Here is a 19,645-nt window from a genome sequence, read left to right as displayed (position 1 = left end):
ATTTTGAAGTTTGTTTTTTTCTTTTCTTTTCTTTTTTAAATAGACATACTTGGGAATATAATCACACATGGATATTTGCTTCTACTGTTCTTTCACAGAATGCTGAATGGGTTGAGTCTCCAAATGTAGCTGTGACACTTTAAAGATAGAGAGGTTCTCAGCTTTGCCCCAAATATAGAGCAGGATGTAGGGCAGATTCTATACTTACAGAATCTAATCTAAGCCTAGATATCTATTAAATGCAATAAACTGGATTTTTGCCCTTTACCAAGTTTCCGAATTCATAGTTATTTTCAGCTTGATATGTTGGACCAAGGGCAGAGAAATGTCGTTGTCCTACAGAGGGCTCCAGCCACAAGAATGTTGTGGAACAGGAAAGGAAGTTATTTTTTATCATTGAACTCAAAAGCTTCTTTTCTCATATGAATCAAGGGTGTATCTTATCTCCCAGATATTTCTTCTGAGTCCATCAGTGGCTGGGCCTGCCACCCTCCCATAAAAGGAGAGTAGACAAAGAGAAGCAGAATGTGATTTGGCAGCAAAGGACATTTTTCCCTGGCAGAAAATGGAGTGACTTTTAGCTTATCTGTTGTCACCTTGTTAATGTGGTCATTGTTCTTCAAAATAAAATCTCCTCTTCTTACCCATGATGTCTTTTGTGTAAAAAAATAAAATAAAATAAAAAAGAAGCAACTAAAAACTCAGTGGAGAGAGGTAGAAGGGCAAAAATAAAAGCCTAATCAAAAGAAGCAACAAATCAACTCTTTCTTAGGGAAAAACACTCAACACACAAGTATCTTAATTCTCCCAAGTGGTTATTTTGCTTGCTTTCTGAGACAGGTGTGGAAAGCACTAGAAACCCATGGTCCCTGTCATCACCCCTGGTTTTCAAAGCAGGAACTATGGGCCTGTATTAGTTGGGATGCAGAATTTATCATCCGTTTAAGCCGATGGCTATGTGGCTGTTGATGTGTGCCCCTGGCCTGTTCTCAAACACATCCTTATTCGGAAATTAATCATCCAGCTCTTACTTGTCTGTGAATGTTTCCAGGGGTAAAAAACTTAGATGGAAGAGGGAGCTTAGTTGTTAATGGCCAAATAACACAAAGACAAGGTGATGAGAGAAGAGTGATTTACTCTATCTTGAAGAATAAATGAAAACTTCCTCCTCACTCAATTGCAAAGGTGGGATCAAGAAAGGAGCAAAGACAACATTCCTGGGAGGCCTCAGTTCCTTGAAGCTGAGGAAGCATTTGCATCTTTCCTCTTATTGGAGCTTGACATTTGGCATCTGGATGCTGAAGAACCAGTTCTGTGTTTCAGTTGCGAATGGATATGGCTGAGATTAATTCCCTTCTGTATGTCCTTTCTGCCATTTCAGGAGCCAGGGGTGCAGCTACATTCAAGATCAATGAGTTATAGCCACATGCAAGGCCATGAAAAGTAATACCCTTCAGGAGAGTGGAGTTTCTGGTATTCTTGCTGAGCCAAAAAGAGTAGGAGAGAGAGAGCCATGCTACCCAACAAAGTATTCAGAAGTACAGGGTGGGCTTCAGAGAAAATTAGAAGATTCTGCTTTGAACACAGATAAGTAACTTCCACTTCAGTTTACCTCTATATACAGTGGAGTTCTGCAGGATGGAGAGAGTGTGGATAGCAGATTACAGTTGCTTATAGCTTCCTGCAGCCTTATCCCTTCCTAAATATTACCATCTCCTCCATCACCTCCTATGCCCCGCAGACTCAGAGAAGGCAAGAAGCAACCAAAGGCAAGTAGACATTTTTAAAAACTTACCGAAAACTTGATACATCTTAACCTATTTATCCTGACAAAGTCAGTTCAAAAGTCCTCTCCTCCATCAGCCTCACTTGGCTTCCCATGCCACCCCACAAGAAAGAGTTGGTTCCTCTTTCCTGTGGATGGGCCTCGAGGCACTGTGTTTAGCCTTTCTGATGTTTACGGGTCAGTATTCTCCTGATGCTATGGTTTGAATGTTTGTCCCCTCAGAAACTCATGTGGAAACATAATCTCCAATTTAACAGTATTAAGACGTTGGGTCTCTAAGAAGTGATTGGGTTATGAGGGCTCTTTCCATAACCCAATGGATAAACAGATTAATGGATTAACAGATTAATGGGTTAATGGATTAAATGGATTAATAGATTAATGGGTTAATGGATTAAATGGGTTGTCACATGAATGGGTTAGTTATCACAAGAGTAGATATGTTATAAAAGCCAGCTTGGCTCTCAGTGCAACCCCCCTATTACCCTGCGATGCCTTCCACAATGTTATGACACAGCATGAAGCCCTCACCAGAAGCCAACCAGATGCAACCACTTGATCTTGGACTTCTCAGCCTCTAGAACTGTGAGTAATACATTTATTTTCTTTATAAATTACCCAGTCTGTGGTATTCTGTTATAGCAACAGAAAATGAACTAAGGCATCTGACTTGGAAATCCTCAAGAACAGAACTGTGACTTAGACATGTTTGATGCTCAGAGCCAAGCCTAATGCCCAGCACAGAGATGCTGCTCCATAAAGTTTTACTCCCCAAATGCTCACTTCCCTCAAGGATCTGGCTATAATGTACAGTCAAAACCCTACAGAGGGGAAAGTAACCCAGCTGGGTAGCCAGGAAAGAAGCCAGATCTGGGGTAGGGAAGCTCAGTTCATTGAGGAACATCCCACAAGAGAAAATGAGATCAAGACAGTTCAGGGGAATTTCTGAATGGTGAGTTTTTGTGCTGAGTTTTTTCCTGGATTGCCTTGGCGTGCTCAATTCAGTGTAACATTTGGCTGCATGCCCTCCCCTAGGCACACTGTTGGTATTTCATGTCCCATCTGCCAGTGTCTCTGGAGGACATTAGGATAAGTAGTTTGATCCAGAAAGGATACCCACTGTCCTGGCCCTCTGCCCAAGACATGCAAATGGAGAGCACTTCCCAGCCACAAAGCTTTTGCCTGTGCCAGTGATTTATTATTTCTGCTATTATTATCCATAGCAACCATGGATTGAGCATCTACTAGGTGCACCATGCTAAGTCCTTTGCCTGCATTCTTTCATCCTCGTTTAAAGAATACAACAAGCAGGCCAGGCGTGGTGGCTCACGCTTGTAATCCCAGCACTTTGGGAGGCCGAGGCGGGTGGATCACGAGGTCAGGAGATCGAGACCATGGTGAAACCCCGTCTCTACTAAAAATACAAAAAATTAGCCGGGCGTGGTGGCGGCCGCCTGTAGTCCCAGCTACTCGGAGAGGCTGAGGCAGGAGAATGACGTGAACCCGGGAGGCAGAGCTTGCAGTGAGCTGAGATGATTGCGCCACTGCACTCCAGCCTGGGCGACAGAGTGAGACTCCATCTAAAAAAAAAAAAAAAAAAAAAAAGAATACAACAAGCAGATATTATTGTCTCCATTTTAGAAATAAGGAAGTTGTGATCCTATAACTTAGTCACACAACTGATAAAGGGCAGAGTAAAGATTCACATCCAGATCTGGCAGACACCAAAGCCCATTTTCCTCACACCATGCTGTCTTGCCCAAAACTAACTATTCAGAGGATGAAACCAACAACAGTAAGCCCACATAGAAAAACCAATGGAAATTACCAAAGCTATACTCTGAGGTAAATTTATAGTTTTCAATTCTCACATTTTTTAATGAAACATTCAATTTAAGAAATATTTTTAATAATTTAAAATCTCAAGTAAAGAATATAAAATCAGATACATTAATTTTAAAATACAGAACATCAGTAAAATTGACAAAATGGTCTTTGCCATAAGACAGTGGCAGCCTATGCCTTGCTCCCTCTGAATGCAGGGTTCCCAGGAATGAACTAAAGGACCCAAGATGACATTGATAATGACATGAAAGCTTTGCTTCTGGAAAAGACAAATGCCCAGAGATCTGGGAACACATAATGACAATAGCTGTTGTACTTTCTGACCACTGACTATGGGTTGGCATAAGGGTCTGTGTTTCCGAGAGTTTGCCTGATCAGCTTAAGTGATTCTCACACCTGTCCAAGCCTCCAGGACACCTTTCTAAGCTAGACACAACAGGAGCCTGAACTTTGAGTCACACGCCCACTTTTCCTGAAGACCATCCTATCCCTGGTAAGCCTAGCCCAAATATAGTCTATCAGCTACAACATCCAGCACGTGGCTGTGCCTTCTTCCAGATTGGGGAAATTTGGCAGGGGTTGAGAAGGAAAGAAAACAGAGAGTTTGTTTTTCCCTGCATTATTCCTATGCTTATAAGGCAGTCATGAGAAACAATTGTCCCACGGCTTTAAATCTAGTAAATAGAACTCCGTTTGAGATTCCAGTTTGAAAGCTGGTGAAGATCAGAGTAACTCCATTGTTTATGTAATAAACACACACCCAAACCTCTAACATTTTTATAATGAAACCTGGTGGTAATAAAATGTGTTAAGGTAAAAGCAGTCATTTTCCCCTCAGCTTTTATTGTGCTGAATGCAGTATCTGCCAAGTCCTACTTGAAGGCATCTTTGATTAAGGGCCTAGTCTTCCCACTTGTGAACCATCCAGAGTTGGCAGGAGTACCATGACCTTGCTGAGACTAATGCCCAAAGATAGTCAAACTCATGACATGCCAGCAGCTTCAAAAAAGTTGAGCCCTCTGCCAAGTAGCCCTGTCACCACCACCACCCCCGCCCAGTCCCTTCCTGGTCTGTCAGCCATGCATAGGCCTTGGATCTTCAACTCTTGAGGGAAAACTGGGTCAAGCTATTCTAAAGGCCTTCTCAACTTTTTTATTGAGCCTAAACTGAAACTTCTGGCAGGGCCTTATTTCTTTGGTACTCTCGCCCATTACTTAGTTCTTCAGGCCTAATAAATAGACTATCTGGCTGTTGGACGCTCTCTCCTGAATCCACTGATCTGTATGAAAATGTATGAACGTAGGCCCTTAGTTGTCTTCCTTGGTTCCCTGAGGGGAATTGGGGGTTTGGGTGGGAGTGCAGTTCTTACTTCTTATGGCTGCACATTGGAATCCACCTGGGGAGCTTTAAAAACATGCACTGTTATCTGGACCCACTCCCAGAGATTCTGATTTGATTGGTCTGAGGTGTTTAATTGTTATAATTGGCCTGCCCATCAAATAATGGTTATTTATCATAAATATATATGATATTAGGGACTTGTATTTGAACAACTTCTCTGCCACAAAATTCAGAAACCACAATGTCCTGAACAAACTGATAGAGGCTCCATGACACCCATTGGAAGCTGCCTGGTTCACAGGCATGCTTCCTTCTTCTCCTGAGGGATCTTAAGTAACAAAGCTGCACACAACAGTGCTTCCCCATCATCATGGCCTGGAAAGGCAGCTCAGAGAGAGTGTTCTCAGACAGCAGGTAGGACAAACCCTTCATTAAGAAAGGCTGCATACACGGTGTTGGTAGCAGTTGGGCTAATAGGAGACCCTGGAAACGTGGCCCTGGGTCAGCCTCCGCAGAGGCAGTGGAGGCAAATGTGCAGTGAAGGGGTTTAGCTGAGGCAAGGAGAACGGCCAGCGTCAACTGTCACACTGGCCATCTCCTGCGGAACAACCTAATAGCGCATAGCAAGAAATGAAAGTAAGGCACTGTCCTTGACATTAAGGAGCCTGAGTTACAACTGAAGGACTAATAATCCCAGTGCTGGAAGAATACTGTAAAAAGTTCAGTGCTTTGCAAATAGGGTTCAATTGCATGGCCAAACTTATGTGATAAAGAAGTATAGTGAAGGAGGGCTTAGAGGGCTAAAGAAATCAAGACAGGCCCCACAGTGGTTTAACCAGATTTGTGTAAGGCCATTGAAGATGTAACAGAAACGAGAGGTTGGGGGATTTGGGTCTGGGGACTCTCAGTTCAGGGCTGTTTTGGGGACACTGGGAGATAAATAAATCTTTCTCTGTAATCTCAGGATGAAGGTAAGATACTGAAGAATTCCAAGAAGACTGGAGGGGGCAGTGCTGGAGGAGAAGAAAGCAACATAGGGCCTGGTGCAAGCCCATGCAGGATGGGGCCCCTTCCCAGCAGTCCTGGGCTAGAGCCCCGGAATCCTGCCCTGGAATCTCTACTTGAGCTACCCTCTAGCCCTTCTTTAAGACGTTCAAATGTCGGAGCAGAAGAGGAGAAGGAAGAAAGGGTTGTCCTCTTTGTCTTGGGTAGTTTGATGCCTCAGAAGGAGAGCAAAGGTGAAAACGTTGGCCAGCCAGTATGAACAATGCAAGGTCCTCAAAGCTGAGGAGCCACTGACCCTAAATGTCAAAGTCAGCCTTGAGTGAGGGTCAAGTGCAGATTCCCCTCCTCACAGCTGTTCCTGTGAAAGGGCTCACTTTCACTGGGAAGCATACTTCTCCTCTCCCCCAGAATAGGAGGTGGCTACAGCACAAGCCCCTCTTCGTTAGACCCAGCCTCCCCCTCCCCTTTGTCTTGCCAAGAAATGCTGCAAACCCCAAATACCTGCATTCTTGGGCATGCAGCAGGCCAGAGCCATGCTTGGATTCCCGCTCTGCTCCTTAAGGAAGGGCCTTTTCTTTTATGCAAAGACGTCTCTGAATGCCAGAGAGCTGAAAGCTGATCTGCTTAAGTCAGCAAGCAGGGCAGGGGGGGATGGAGGGCGAGAGAGGGCAACCTTCTGCGAGGAGGATGGCAGATTTTCACAGAACCTCTGTGCTGCCTCTAGGACTTCCCCCTGGAGGGGGAGATGGTCTCACCCAAGTGCTAGGCTGGCTGCTAATCCCTCCAGGGTTCACTTGAATGGCAAATCAGGACTCCAGGGCAGCCTGGACACACCCTGTCTCCAGAGGAGGGGCTTAGCACTTTCCTTTTTCATCCCTGGAGCAGTTTAGGTCGCAGTGGGACTTCTTTACAGCCTTGCTACTCCAATTGCAGTTGGCCAGGGGGTTAGGAGCATAGGCATCAACCTGGGAGCTTGTTAGAATGCAGAGTCTCCGGCCACACCAGTTTAAGAAGCTCTGCCAAGTGCCATGTGGCTATGGAAACCATTAGCACACTGCCAGAGACAGGAAGCTGGACAAATACCCAAATCCAGGGAGCCACAGCCACCCAGCCCCTACACCAACTGCCTGATCAGGAGAAGGAATACATTTCATCCCATCGCTCCACAGCTGCCCCAGGTTGCCACCCATTCTTCTCACCAGGATGGGGCTGGCTTACTTGGCTGTAAAATTTTAGGTTGGTGTGAGGGTGCGCTATTCAACAGGTCTGCAAATATTTGCACACACACCGAAAGGACAAGAATGGTGCGGGTGGAGGCGATACAACTGGAGTTTGCTCTTTGCAGGCTACAAATCAATTTCTGATCCCTTCCCACCCACCCCCCCGCCCCAACACACACCACCTGTATCAACATGTTAGACTCTCATGATGCTGATAACAGCAGTAATAGCGCATAGCAAGAATACTCAAACCACTTCACAAACAGCAACCATCCTGGACCCTGTTCAGATCTTCCTCTTGACAAGAAAGGGAGAATTTAGGTACTTCCACATTTTTGCCCTAATAGCCTTATGTTGTCATGGCACCTGATTTGCCTCCCACCTGAGCCCAGCAAGTGAATCCGTGTGCAGAAGCTGAAAGGGAAGAGAGAAGGAAAGAAGATAAACTAATGAAGAGTGAGAGACGAGCTTTTCCTTTGCAGTCCAGAGAGAACATTAAAAGAACTACTAGTGAGGCAGATAGACTTGCTTTTTCCTCATCTGCCAGATTTCTGCTAATGGCTGTGACTCCCTGTATTGGATACTTCTGCTCCTTAATCATGCGCAGCAAGAACCAGAATGGGTGACTTCGTTTCCGAAGAGGAACTGAATGGCGCTGAGGCTCTGGGATGCATTAAGACAGCCCAAATCAACAGAAAGTCTGGCTGGAACCTCAGAGAAATGACCCAGACAGAATCTTCAGCCTCCCAAGCATCTGTCAGTGGCATCAATGGCTGGCATGGCCATTGCCTAAAATCCTGCTAATTGCACTGATCCCCTCCCTTTAGCAGAGAGTCAGGCCCCTGATTGAGGGAAGAAAGCAAAGGGCTGGAGAGGAGGGAAGGTCAGCCAGAGATGAAGACAGAAGAGAGAGAAAGCAAAGAGGGTGGCCCTGGGCTTTACAGGGATTTGTGTGGGTTCTTAAAAGCAATCATGGTGGCCTTTTGAGTAGAAAACCAAGCTAAGCTAGTATTTAAAAATCTTCTTCAGGGCCCCAATCTTGCCTCAAACAACAATCACTCATGAAAAGACTCTCACGAATGAAAGGAAATGCTGCCATTGTTTTATTTTTTCTGGGAAGTCATAATAGGTTTTAAAAGGTTAATCTCCCTCTCAGCCCTGTTTTTTCCCTTCCAGTGACCCCAAGCTGAAAAGGAAAAATATTTGCACTTGGTGTTTAAAAACCACCACAGTGAATTAGCTTTTGTTGTTCATGGCAAAGCCACTATTTAGCTGCCCAGAATCAAACCAGATGTCAGGGAAGAAAGAAGGCCCTGCATCCTGTGAACTTGCCTTTCACCTTTGCAGAAGGGCTGAGGGGAAAGCTGGGCTGAGATGGCAAAATAAAGGGAGTTTGGTGCTCAACAAACCTGATGTGCACTTTTGATGCAAGCACTGGTTAGCTCTTGCTGGGGTGCTGTCCGCAGGACTAGAATGTAACAGCTCTAGGACTCTGGATGCACCATGCCTCCTGATTTCCAGAAGTTTTCTTCTGTGGACACTAGGCCAGCAGCCCTATTCCCATAGGTAGCAAAGATCAGAGATGGAGAAGAGAATTAGGAGACAGAAATAAAACACAAAAGGAGATCAGCAGGACTTGTTGGAACATGAAATCTATCAGTGAAGGTGAAAAAAAGAAACTGAAAGGAAGAGGATATATTTTCTTTCTGAGGACTTCCGGAAGAGTATGAGGAGTAGATTATTACTCATTCTTGTTTTGCTTTAGGACACCACTCACCAACACTCACAGTTTAAATTGGGCAACCCCCCCCCCGCCCAAAAAAAACCCTTCCTATGGGTCTCAGGCTGTTTATTACTGTTTCCTAAATCTACAGCATAAGTAAGCAGGAAGTTCTCTCTACATCAAAACTCTTTTTATCCACTCAAAAAACATTTAATAAGCCCCGACTTTGATCAAGTATTTGAGTGATACCAGAAGGCTTTGGATACTATTCCTGCCCAGAAGTTTACAGCCTAATAAGGAATAGCATTTCTCATTAGGGGAATATAATAATACAGTACAATAGTATAACAATAATAGCAACAACAATAATAAAGTAACTCTGCACAGTAATTTTTATTATTTCCACTTTACACACATAGAACTGAGACTCAGAGAACTTGACCAAGGTCACAGAACTATTAAGCTAGCCGGGGTCTTCGGTTTTTTTTGTTTTTGTTTTTGTTTTTTTTAATCACTGATGAAGCCCAAGTGCCTAGAAGAGTGCCTGGCACATAATAGGTGCTCAATAAATATTTACTAGAAAGCAGTTGTGGGTGCAAGGGAGGGCTTTCTGGGGCATTGGAGCTGAACTTTGAAGAATGGCTAGGATCTATGCAAAGGTGGTAAAAGGCACACCAAGACGAAAGCAGGAAATGAACAAATGTTTTTCTAAAAAAAAAAAAAAAAACTGTTTTACAAAATCGGAAAAAAAAATGGACAGGATGAAATAGCAGTCAGGAGAGGGATGATCATAGAGAATTGCGTCCTACTGTGACTGCCACCTATAGTGTGTGAACTTCACCAAGTCATTCAGTCTCTTAGTGCCTTATTTTCCTTATCTGCAAAATGGGGATAAGAATATTACCTACTGTGGCATAAGTTGTCAATTTCTTAGTAAACCTTCCACATTCTCCTTCTCTTTCAAATTTATAAAATCTCATTTAAAAAACTGTACCCATTGCCATACAACCAAAATTCTACATATCCAGGTCTCCCTTTTAGCTAGGGATTGCTACCTGGCCAATGTGGTCAAAGCAACTGTGGTACGGGATTTCTAGAAAGACTCCCCAGAAGACAAGGGGCATGTTCCTTCTTTCATCCTGATGCTTAGGCCAATAATGTGATGACTGGCACTCCAGCAGCTATCTTAGACTGTGAAGATGAGGGCCACAATCTAGGGACAGTGGAACTGGGAGCCGGAAGAAGCCTCGGTACCTCATTATTGCTGAGTCTGCATACAAGCCTTTAACTTCTTTTACACAAGCGAGAAATAAAGTTTCATCTTTTTAAAGCCTTTGTTGATCCCCCAACAGATACATTTACCTCAAAGAGTTGCTGGGGGGATTAAATAAGATAATACAGATCAAATAATTAGTGCTTGGTCTTATACATACTAAGCACTGAAACAAATCTTAGCAATCATGTTTTGTTGCTGTTCTTATCACTATTATCATCAATATCATTACAAAATCTAGAATACTCCCCTATTCTGCATTAGTCTGAGCCACCTTCGTTCAGTTATTTAATTGTCCATCTGCTTAAAAATCCCTAGAATTGTGTCTTTCATGAGAACCTATTCATAAATCTTCCTAATATAGAGTCTCTGATAACAAAACAAAATGTTTCTCTTTGAATTTCATCACTAAATCATCCACACAACCAACAATAATGAAGATTTAGGTCTGTTAGTGAAAGGAGGGTTAATAGGTTAACACTTCTGAGCATGGAGGATGGAAAGCATTAATTATATTCTAAACTTGGTCAAATATCCCTTTTTGGAAAACTCCATGGTAACCTGATGTCTCAAAAGTCTCTCCCTTTTCCCAACAAAATAAACCTTTACATTTCAGGATACATATGAAAAAAATTTAAAGATGCAATTTGCTGAGAAAGTTCTGAGAGTCAGCATTGTATGCTGGACTCCAAGAGATTTGCCAAGGACTGTGGATCTTTTGACTTAAATCTCTGCTTCTTAATGTCTTTGACAGATTGTGTGAGTTGTCCCTGAACTTGATCAATGAATGTTTCTCAGAAGATCTAAGAAGAGAAATAAAGACAAAGGGCTAGAATGAGTGGTTCTCATTGGTCAAAGGACTAGATGCATTAAAATTACCAAACACTGAACTCAGGAAAACTATAGAATCTCAGGCCTCACTCCAGACCCACTAAATCAGAATCGCTGGAGGTGGGGCCTGGGAATCTGTATTTTTAAAGCTGCGCAGGTGATTCTGAGGTGCAGTCAGGTTTGAGACTATTCATAAATGCCCCTCCTCCCAACTCTGCCTAAGATTGGGTTATCCAGAAGCAAAGTCTAAGTTAAGATTGACACTATTGTTCAAGTAATGTATGGAGGGAGTGCTCTTAGTAGAAGGGGCATGAAGGAAGCTGGATATGGTAGGGGAAGGGACTGAGCAGGAGTATAGTCTCAGCTGGATATTTGCTCCAGCCTGATCCCACTGAGATCTCTGGGGCACAAAATGCACCACAGAGCTGGTCTCACCTGGAGGTGAGATGGTTGATGGGGCTTGCATTTGGCCAACAGCAAGTCTCTGGGGAAGAGGGCAGCTATAGCATTTAGCAGCCAACACTCACAGCAGCTGGAGGACCAATGCACTAGCTTGTAAAGGAGATGTAGGCAGGGCACTAACAGCATCCACTACCAGCTCCGACCTGCTAGGAGTTGTGGTCAGCTTTGCACTCTACTAGGGCTCTAATGTCCCTTTGCTGGCTTGGCCTAAGGTCCCCTTTTACATAAGGGTCTTGGATATGAGTTTAACTTGAAGGAAGGGTTTCAGATGAGATTGGGTGCATTCAGGGTGGTATGGCCTTAGACTGCAGGAAGGGTTTCAGAATGCGATACACTCCTTTCAGTGGCCAGGGCCACCAAGCTGGCACACTAGATTACCAGTGCATCCACCAGGGTTATCATTTGCATGCTAAGTTGTGCTAGGAGTTGGCCCAAAGTCAATGTCCCAGAGCCCTTCTCATGAGTTCCAGCCCTATCCATTCATATGCTCCATAACCAGTAACTCAGGGAATCTGGCCACCTGGCGATTTGTACCCTCTCTCTTCTCCCTTGACAGATCAAGATGCAGGCAACTGAACTTCCTTTGCCCTATTCTTGATGAGTCCCAAATAGGTCAGATCACTTTGGAGGGTAGCCAGAAGCTAATTTTGTATTCACCACTGACCTGTTTTGTTCCTCTGGCATTTCAGGAAAAAATTGGGTGAATGCCTTTTTCTTCTTGTTTGCCTGAGTCCCCACTCCCTGGAGCTAAATTTGCAGCCCAGGCCAATGTGATTTATTCAGAGCTACTGCTACTTGTCAGTGGATTGCTGCCTAAGCTTGCTTGCAGCCCATCTGCTGGATTCCTGTACATATGTGAACATGTGTGGAAAATTAAAGGCCTGGCTGTGGCCTGGAGCTGCCTTGACCCTCAGCTGCTCCAACCTCCATCCACCAGGCCTGATGCCAGTGTCCGTTGAAGCCGTCCTCACCACATGGTCAAGAAATGGGGAGCCTCAGTGATAAAGCACTCAGGACCCAGTTCCTGAGTTCATCAGTTGCTTTTCATCAGGAGATTAACCAAGAAGAGTTTACATAGTTCTCCATACCACTATAGAGCCCCACGCTACTCAGTCTCTGCTCTCATCAAGGAAATGTTACCATTTTGGTTTCCATATCAGGGCAGAGACCCAGGACAAGAAACAGAGAAGGGAGCAAGAAGTGAGGAGTGCTGCAAAAAAGAGAATATGCTTTGCTTTTGTGATTCATTTCAACTCAGGAGGAAGCACAATACTTCCAACTAAAGTCTGGAGCTAAAAACAGGAAATATCCAGGCCTGACTCAACTGTCTCTCCAGAAGCTGTTCTTCAATTGCAAGATGTCAATCTCCCTCTCCCCCTCACCCCAGATTTCATTGTTTGTTTTGTTTTCAGGCATTTAGTTGTTGTTTTCCCTTTTCCTTCATACACTGAGAAATATCTGTAGATGAGCCTGCAGGGCAATCTGGCCCTACTGTAATAACAGAAGTCACAACTCTTAACTCTCTCCTCACTGTTTCCACTAAATCTAAAGCCAACATGCAATGGAAGTTTCTTCATGATAATAATGATAAACTTAATGGTTTATTCATTTAGCAAATATGTATTGAACACCTACTATGTGTCAGGCATGGTTTTAAGTTCTTTGTATGTGCTATTTCAGTTAAATCTTACAGCAACTCTACAAGATAGATAATAGTATTACCTCCATTTTACAGATCAGGAAACTGAGGTGTAGAGAGGTTAAACAACTTGCCCAAGGCATTGGCGGTGGTAAATGGCAGAGCCTGGGCTCCTGACCACTATGCTGGGTTACCCCAATGATAAATGGCAGGGAACCCATTATCCCACCTCAGAAAGCACAGATTTACCATCTCCCATCACTCACATTCCAACCCTAGTAAAACAGACAATAAGCAAGAGCAGGATTGAAATCCCAGCTACCCACAGGAAACATCTGTCACTTGCTTTGCTGAGTGTTTCAGGAGGAACATTCACGTGTAGACAGAGTTGTGTGTGTATGTGTGTGAGTCCATGGGTGTAAGTATGCATATGCATGCATGAGTGGCGACATATACCCCCTATGCTCTCCTTTGAGCCCGGATAAAGAGTTCCCATATCAAATGAAGTTGAAAACAACACTCTACCCTTCCCTCTTTGCACAGATCCCCAGTGCTGCTTCCACAAACTGGGATAAAAAAAAAAAAAAAGCACTAACACACCCTTCTGACAAGGCTGGGGACCCTCATCCCGGGTTTGAGCTGCCTCTCAGTTTGGAACCTTCCACTTGGCAGAGCTCCAGTTTTAGCAAGAACAATTACCAAGTACCTGATCACCACAGGGAGTCCGAAGACAAATACATACAAGTAAAGACATTTTGGGAGAAGGAGTGAGAGTCTGTGGAGCTGCCATGTGGGCCCCCAAGTTCCCAGTTTAGAACCTTTTGCCCTCCAGGCTGGCACTTCCTCTTCCTTTCTCTAACCCTCTGGCCTTACAGAAATAAAACTTTCATTCCACAACATATTACTTTGACCCTTCCTTCACAACAAAGTGAAAAACACCTGATAATGGCTTAAGCCTGTCCTAGGGTTTTTGCATTTTAATGGAAATCAAGCCTATTGCTGAGAGGACCAACTTGGAATGGTAAAACTAGAGGCATCAGCCAGCAGGTAGAAGAGGATTTGGGCATGGGAGAGGAGGAGAAACCATGGAGTTTTCTACAGTTCTAGAACTAGCTAACACTTCACCTAAGATTGCATGAGGATCCTAGTAAAAACAAAACTGTATTAACTGTATTTACTGTATTTTACCCAGAAAGGAGAAAGAACATTAAAATGGTCCTAAGAGCAAGACCATCAGGAAAAGAGAGACAGCATTAGATGATCACTGAGGTCCCTAATAGTTCTAGCACTCAGATTGAAATTTTGTTCATCTTTTGATGACTCTGGTACCTTTAGTGTGAGTGCTAAAGAAAAGGCTTGGCTTCCCCAATCCAAATGTATTCAAGATGGTGCACAGTTGCTGTATTAGTTATGTAACTCCTGATTCTGAGTTGATTGTATTAATTGAAAGGCATTTTGTGCCTAGCCAGTAGTATTGTGTGGTCACTGGTCCTCTGACACTCTGCACTGTGGGCTTGGAAGCAGAAAAGTTAGGGTATCTGGTTCAACAAGGAGCCCAGGAAAACTTCAGTCTTGGCATGTCATTTAGCATGAAATCATTTCAACCAGAATGGTGCTAGCCCTCACTGAGCTCCTGATGGATGCCAGTCAAGTCTATTTAGCTTGGCTACCTCAGATAAGGAAATTCCAGAAGCTTTCCAGTTCCTTTTAGATTTATTTTAAATGACATCATGCACCCAGATGCAGAATTCTTGTTGAGTCCAACATTAGGAGAATGGATACGATGGAATTGTAAGATTGGCTAAAAGCTTAAGTAATCAACTTGAGGAAGGGGAAATATTAGAGGGAGATAAAACTCATTTTTCTCATTTGCCCATTCAATGACAAACAATTGACCAGCCACAAAACTTGCAGCAATGGGATCAAATGTTTAGACTTGGAATTCATCTTTTTCATTTGGAGAGTAATAAGTAAGAGATCCCCATTGTGTCAAATGGAGTAACTTTTCATTTTCCTATATTCAAAGTGGCTTGGAAGTGATGCAGTTCACAAACAGAACAAAATCCTTAAATAACTCTGTACAGACTTTCTTCGGCTCTCTCCTTTGAAACTTGTTAAATTATTTTTGCTGCCTTTGAGTTATAAGATGCTAACCTCAGAGCTGTATTTTCGACTTAGAATTTCATTCCATTAGGTCCCTTTACCTTTTGGATAGCATACCATTGAATGAAGGCAAGGAGACAAAAGGCAAGAAAACCTGCCTTATCTTTCTGACACTGATGTGGAGTTCATCACTAAGAACTTAGCAAACTTCCCAGTGCTTAGTTCAAATAAGCACAGCAGCCTGGTCTAAGTCCATAGTGTCATCCCATTGAAGTTTCTGCCATGTCCAACCAGAAAGAAGTCCATTCCAGGGCTGGCTGGGGGCTGCAGCATATTTCACAGCTGTTTCAGAAACAAAGTGAGATTATTCTAGTTATGTGAAAATATCAAATGAGAAAGTCCTGGAAGCCAAGCTGAAAGGGAACCTGCCATTGCAAACTACGGCTACACAGTGATTCTCCCACCCTTACTTCTCTCTTTGTCAAATATCTTAACTTGCCTATGAAGAAATCCATCATGGCACCAGTTTTCTAGGCAAATAATGAGAATGAGTAAGTTTTTCCTAATCAAGTTTCTAAGCACTGAAGAACAAAGGGATAGAATAGATAAGAAAAGCAAAGGATTAAAAATTTAGATCTGCTCTCTCCAATATGGCAGCCCCTAGCCATATGTGGTTATAGAGCACTTGAAATGTGGCAAGTGTGAATAAGGCACTGAATTTTTAATTTCATTTGATTTTAATTAATTTGAATATGGATACTGCATTCAGTTATTGGAAAACTTTTAAGTACATTTGGAAGAACCTGGATTTGTGAATCTACTTTTTCAAATTTTATAGAATGATATGAAATCTAAATACAGATCAAGTATTTCTGATGAAAATTTACCATCTGAATTCAGATGTGCTATAAATGTAAATATACACTGGAATTTGAAGACAGTATAAAAAAGAATGTAAGCTATCTCATTAATAATTTATATTGATTTTATATGATTTGATTTTTATGATTATACTTTATGTTGATTTTGTATACCAAAATGATAATATTTTAAAAAGAGTGGGCTAAATAAAATTCATTATTAAAATTAATTTCACCAATTTCTCTTGCATTTTTTAAATAGTTACTAAAAATTTTTAAATTATGTAAATGACTCACATCATATTTCTAATGCACATTGCTGGCTTAAAATGAACAAAAGCAATACATTTCAAACTGAAGGATTATAAAGTGTTGAGAAGAAAATATGGGTTTTTAATCAGCTAAGAAGCAAATTAATTCATGGTGATTTGCAGTAAGTAGCAACTCCCCATTGTGTGGGCTAACTTAGAGGTTTCAGTTCATTGGACGTTTCTATTCTAAAGCTGGCTGGCACTTGGCCATGGTGTTCTAGGGTAGTGGTTCTCAAGTTTTGTTCAGGGAACCTCTGGGGGTCCCTGAGATCCTTTCAGGGAGTCTGCAAAGTCAAAACTATTTTTATAATGATATGAATACACTACTTGCCATTTTCACTCATTCTTTCATGAGTGATATGTGATACCATACCAGATGGAACATAGAGGCAGATATGAGAATCCAGCAGTCTTCTATTAAGCCACATTGCTTGCTAGTCAAGAGATTTGCAAAAAAGTGCAAGAATGCCATTCTTCTCATTGACATTTTTGGTTTTGAAAAATATAGAATTTTTTCCTCAAAATATTTTATTTATAAACATGTAATATACATAATGTAGTCTATGTAATTATTGTTTGTTGATTTTGAAATAAATTACTAAGAAAATATTTTTATTTCTCAGTTTTAATTTCTAATATGATAAATATTTATATAACTCATACAAACAAAAGCACTCGGGGCCCTTAATAATTTTTAATAGTATAAAACTGTCCTGATCTATAAGTTTGACAATTGCTGTTCTAGAGGGGCTTGGTAGCAGATGCTGTTGTCATCTCTTCCCATCATGCCTTGGCTCACCTCTAAGTCCACTTGTTGCTACTGTGACCATTTCCCACCACAAACATCCAGTTCTCTCAGTTGTTCTGCCTGAGGGCTTTCTCTCATGCTGCAGGACTATTAGTGAGAGTCCAAAACCCACAAATAACCAAATGCTAATTGATAGTAGAATGGATAGAGAAATTCTGGTGTTTCACACCATGGAATACTATACAGCAATGAGAATGAACAAGCCACTGTCACATGCAGTATGGGTGAATCTCAGATATAATGTTGAGTAAAAGCTAGACACAAAAGAGTACATGTTGTATGATTCCATTTTTCTAAAGTTAAAAATCAGGAAAATCTAATCTATGGTGTTAGAAATCAAGAGAGTGATTTCCTTTGGGGAGGAAGAACAGCTCATGGGGTATCCTGGGAAGCTAATAATGTTTTAAGTCTTGACCTAGTAGCCGGTACAGGAGTGTGTTCACTTTGTAATAATTCCTTGAATTGTATGATTTGGATGCTTTTCTGTATGTATGTTAGACATCACTCAAAGGGTAAAAAAAGAAATCAAATACTAATTATTGTTTTTACACCATGCTCTGCTAGGCACAGAAAAGGGTAAACCAGAATTTTCAGACATGGCTTGTAGTTTTGCCCTTTCATTAGTGCTTGTGAGAAATAAATAATAGTAGAAGATTTCATTTGGAGGTAGGCAGCTTGGGGGGAGCTGTCCTGCTTAAACAGTACGATGACGTATATTTAAATTGACTTTGAATGCCTTTATTTGCTTACGACACAAACAGCATCTCAGTCCCCACTACTCCTTAGTATGCTATGCCAACTCTGTCACACGCTGAAGCTGGCTGCCTGGCTGTGTAGGCAGTTGAGCTTGAGACCTACAACTCCACTGATAATTCGAGATGTGACGCGAGCTATTGTGCTATGCAGACCCTGCAGGCTACACTGACAGTGAAGGCCCAGGGTGTGGCTACAGAGGGCAAGGAAGGGTGTGGCATGAGGAAGAAGAGCATGGAGGATGGAGGTGTGTCACGTTGTGTTCCTTTCTTCCACTGAGGGAGACAGTGAGGAGAGACCGAGAGGCCAGGATTCACAGAGGGCACCACTATGTAAGGGACATGAATGTGACCTCACCAGCAGGCCCCTGGGGATATTTTTCCAGTCAAGAAATCACTTTTTGCCATCTCTATCACTTCCAATACCATAGGTTCCTGTCAGTTGAGACTCATACCTATATCCTGTGTTTCACCCAGGTCTCTGGGGAAGATTGTGAAGGCCTCTCGGAAGACCGAGCACTTCACCCCAACCTTCATCAGGAACAAGCTACATCTCCTAGCCTAGCCACAGTTCCACCTCCCCCCCTACCCCCATCCCCACTTCCCACAGGCACATGCAAATGAAAGGAAGAGAAAGAGCCTGGGCTTCACTGTCTAGCACGACTCCACCACCACAAGGGAGGCTGGGAAATTTAGTCTTCCTGGCCGTGTGTCCAGGAAGAAGAGAAGAACATGCATATTGGTAAGCAGTAGCTGCCTCTGCCTCATGTTAATTCCCCTCTCCCTGCCTGGAAAGCCAACAACACTTTGCAGCGGACATCAAAGAGGCCATTGAGGGCCGGCCACAGCGGCTTGTGCCTATAATCCCAGCACTTTGGGAGGCTGAGGCAGGAGGATTGCTTGAGCCCAGGAGTTTGAGACCAGCCTGGTCAACATAGGGAGACCCCTCGTTTCTATTATACAAAAAATAAAAGAAAAAATTAGCAGGGCATGGTGGTGGATGACTATAGTCCCAGCTGTTTGGGAGACTGAGGTGGGACTATCACTTGAGCTCTGCAGGATGAAGCTGCAGTGAGCTATGATCACACCACTGCATTCCAGCCTGTGTCACTGAGCAAGAACCCATCTAAAAAAATTTTTTTTAAAAATAATAAAATAAGAGGTCACTGAGAAACCCCTCTCTGCCTCTCTGTCCGGGCATTGGCCCACCAGTGGAGCCCTCCCATACACCTTGCCTCTACTTCTGATGATCCTGACTGCTAGACCTCTCAAACTATGCCTGATTGCAGGGCCCTAAATGCTTGCTCTGCTGGCCTGCAGCACCCATCATCCTGCATCTGCCCAGGATCCTGCTCTGCGCCCTGCTGTCCAGGCCATCACCACACTCAGTGGAATTGCAACTCATTTCTGGTCATGGCTTGCTTACTGGGTGTACCCCAACATCCCGGAGGCTATCAACTTATTCCTGCCCCAAGCAGGTACAGATGCAGCCTCAGGACCTAGGGCCTGTGCACACAGCCCACCCTGAAGTGACAGGACAGCTGCCTGAGGTTCCAGAACATGATTTTGTTTAGCCATGGGGACTCCTGCCTTTGTAGGAGGAAGTGAGGTTGCTTCAAGACCACCACAGGCGGTTGGTAGACTCTTCATAACTGACAGACTCATTTTCTCTCTTAAGCCACTTAG

The 19,645-nt window shown here is 43.1% G+C and overlaps 1 protein-coding gene across 4 annotated transcripts in view; it reads right to left on the bottom strand.

Annotated features, from left to right (window-relative positions):
* Positions 1–19,645, bottom strand: part of NHS (NHS actin remodeling regulator) — a 365,514-nt gene that overhangs the window by 94,218 nt on the left and 251,651 nt on the right. For 2 of the 4 annotated variants that reach the window (XM_063634559.1, XM_063634560.1), the window contains exon 1: positions 6,479–6,579. The exons of the other annotated variants lie outside the window; for them this stretch is intronic. In XM_063634559.1, the coding sequence (XP_063490629.1) occupies positions 6,479–6,512 (34 nt within the window). In that variant the 5' untranslated portion in view covers positions 6,513–6,579. Of the gene's footprint in view, positions 1–6,478; positions 6,580–19,645 lie in introns of those variants that run through there. 4 annotated transcript variants of the gene reach the window in all.

Source organism: Symphalangus syndactylus, chromosome X (assembly GCF_028878055.3).
Source record: "Symphalangus syndactylus isolate Jambi chromosome X, NHGRI_mSymSyn1-v2.1_pri, whole genome shotgun sequence".
In the NCBI taxonomy this organism is placed as follows: domain Eukaryota; kingdom Metazoa; phylum Chordata; class Mammalia; order Primates; family Hylobatidae; genus Symphalangus; species Symphalangus syndactylus.
This window is presented reverse-complemented; position numbering and strand designations above follow the sequence as displayed.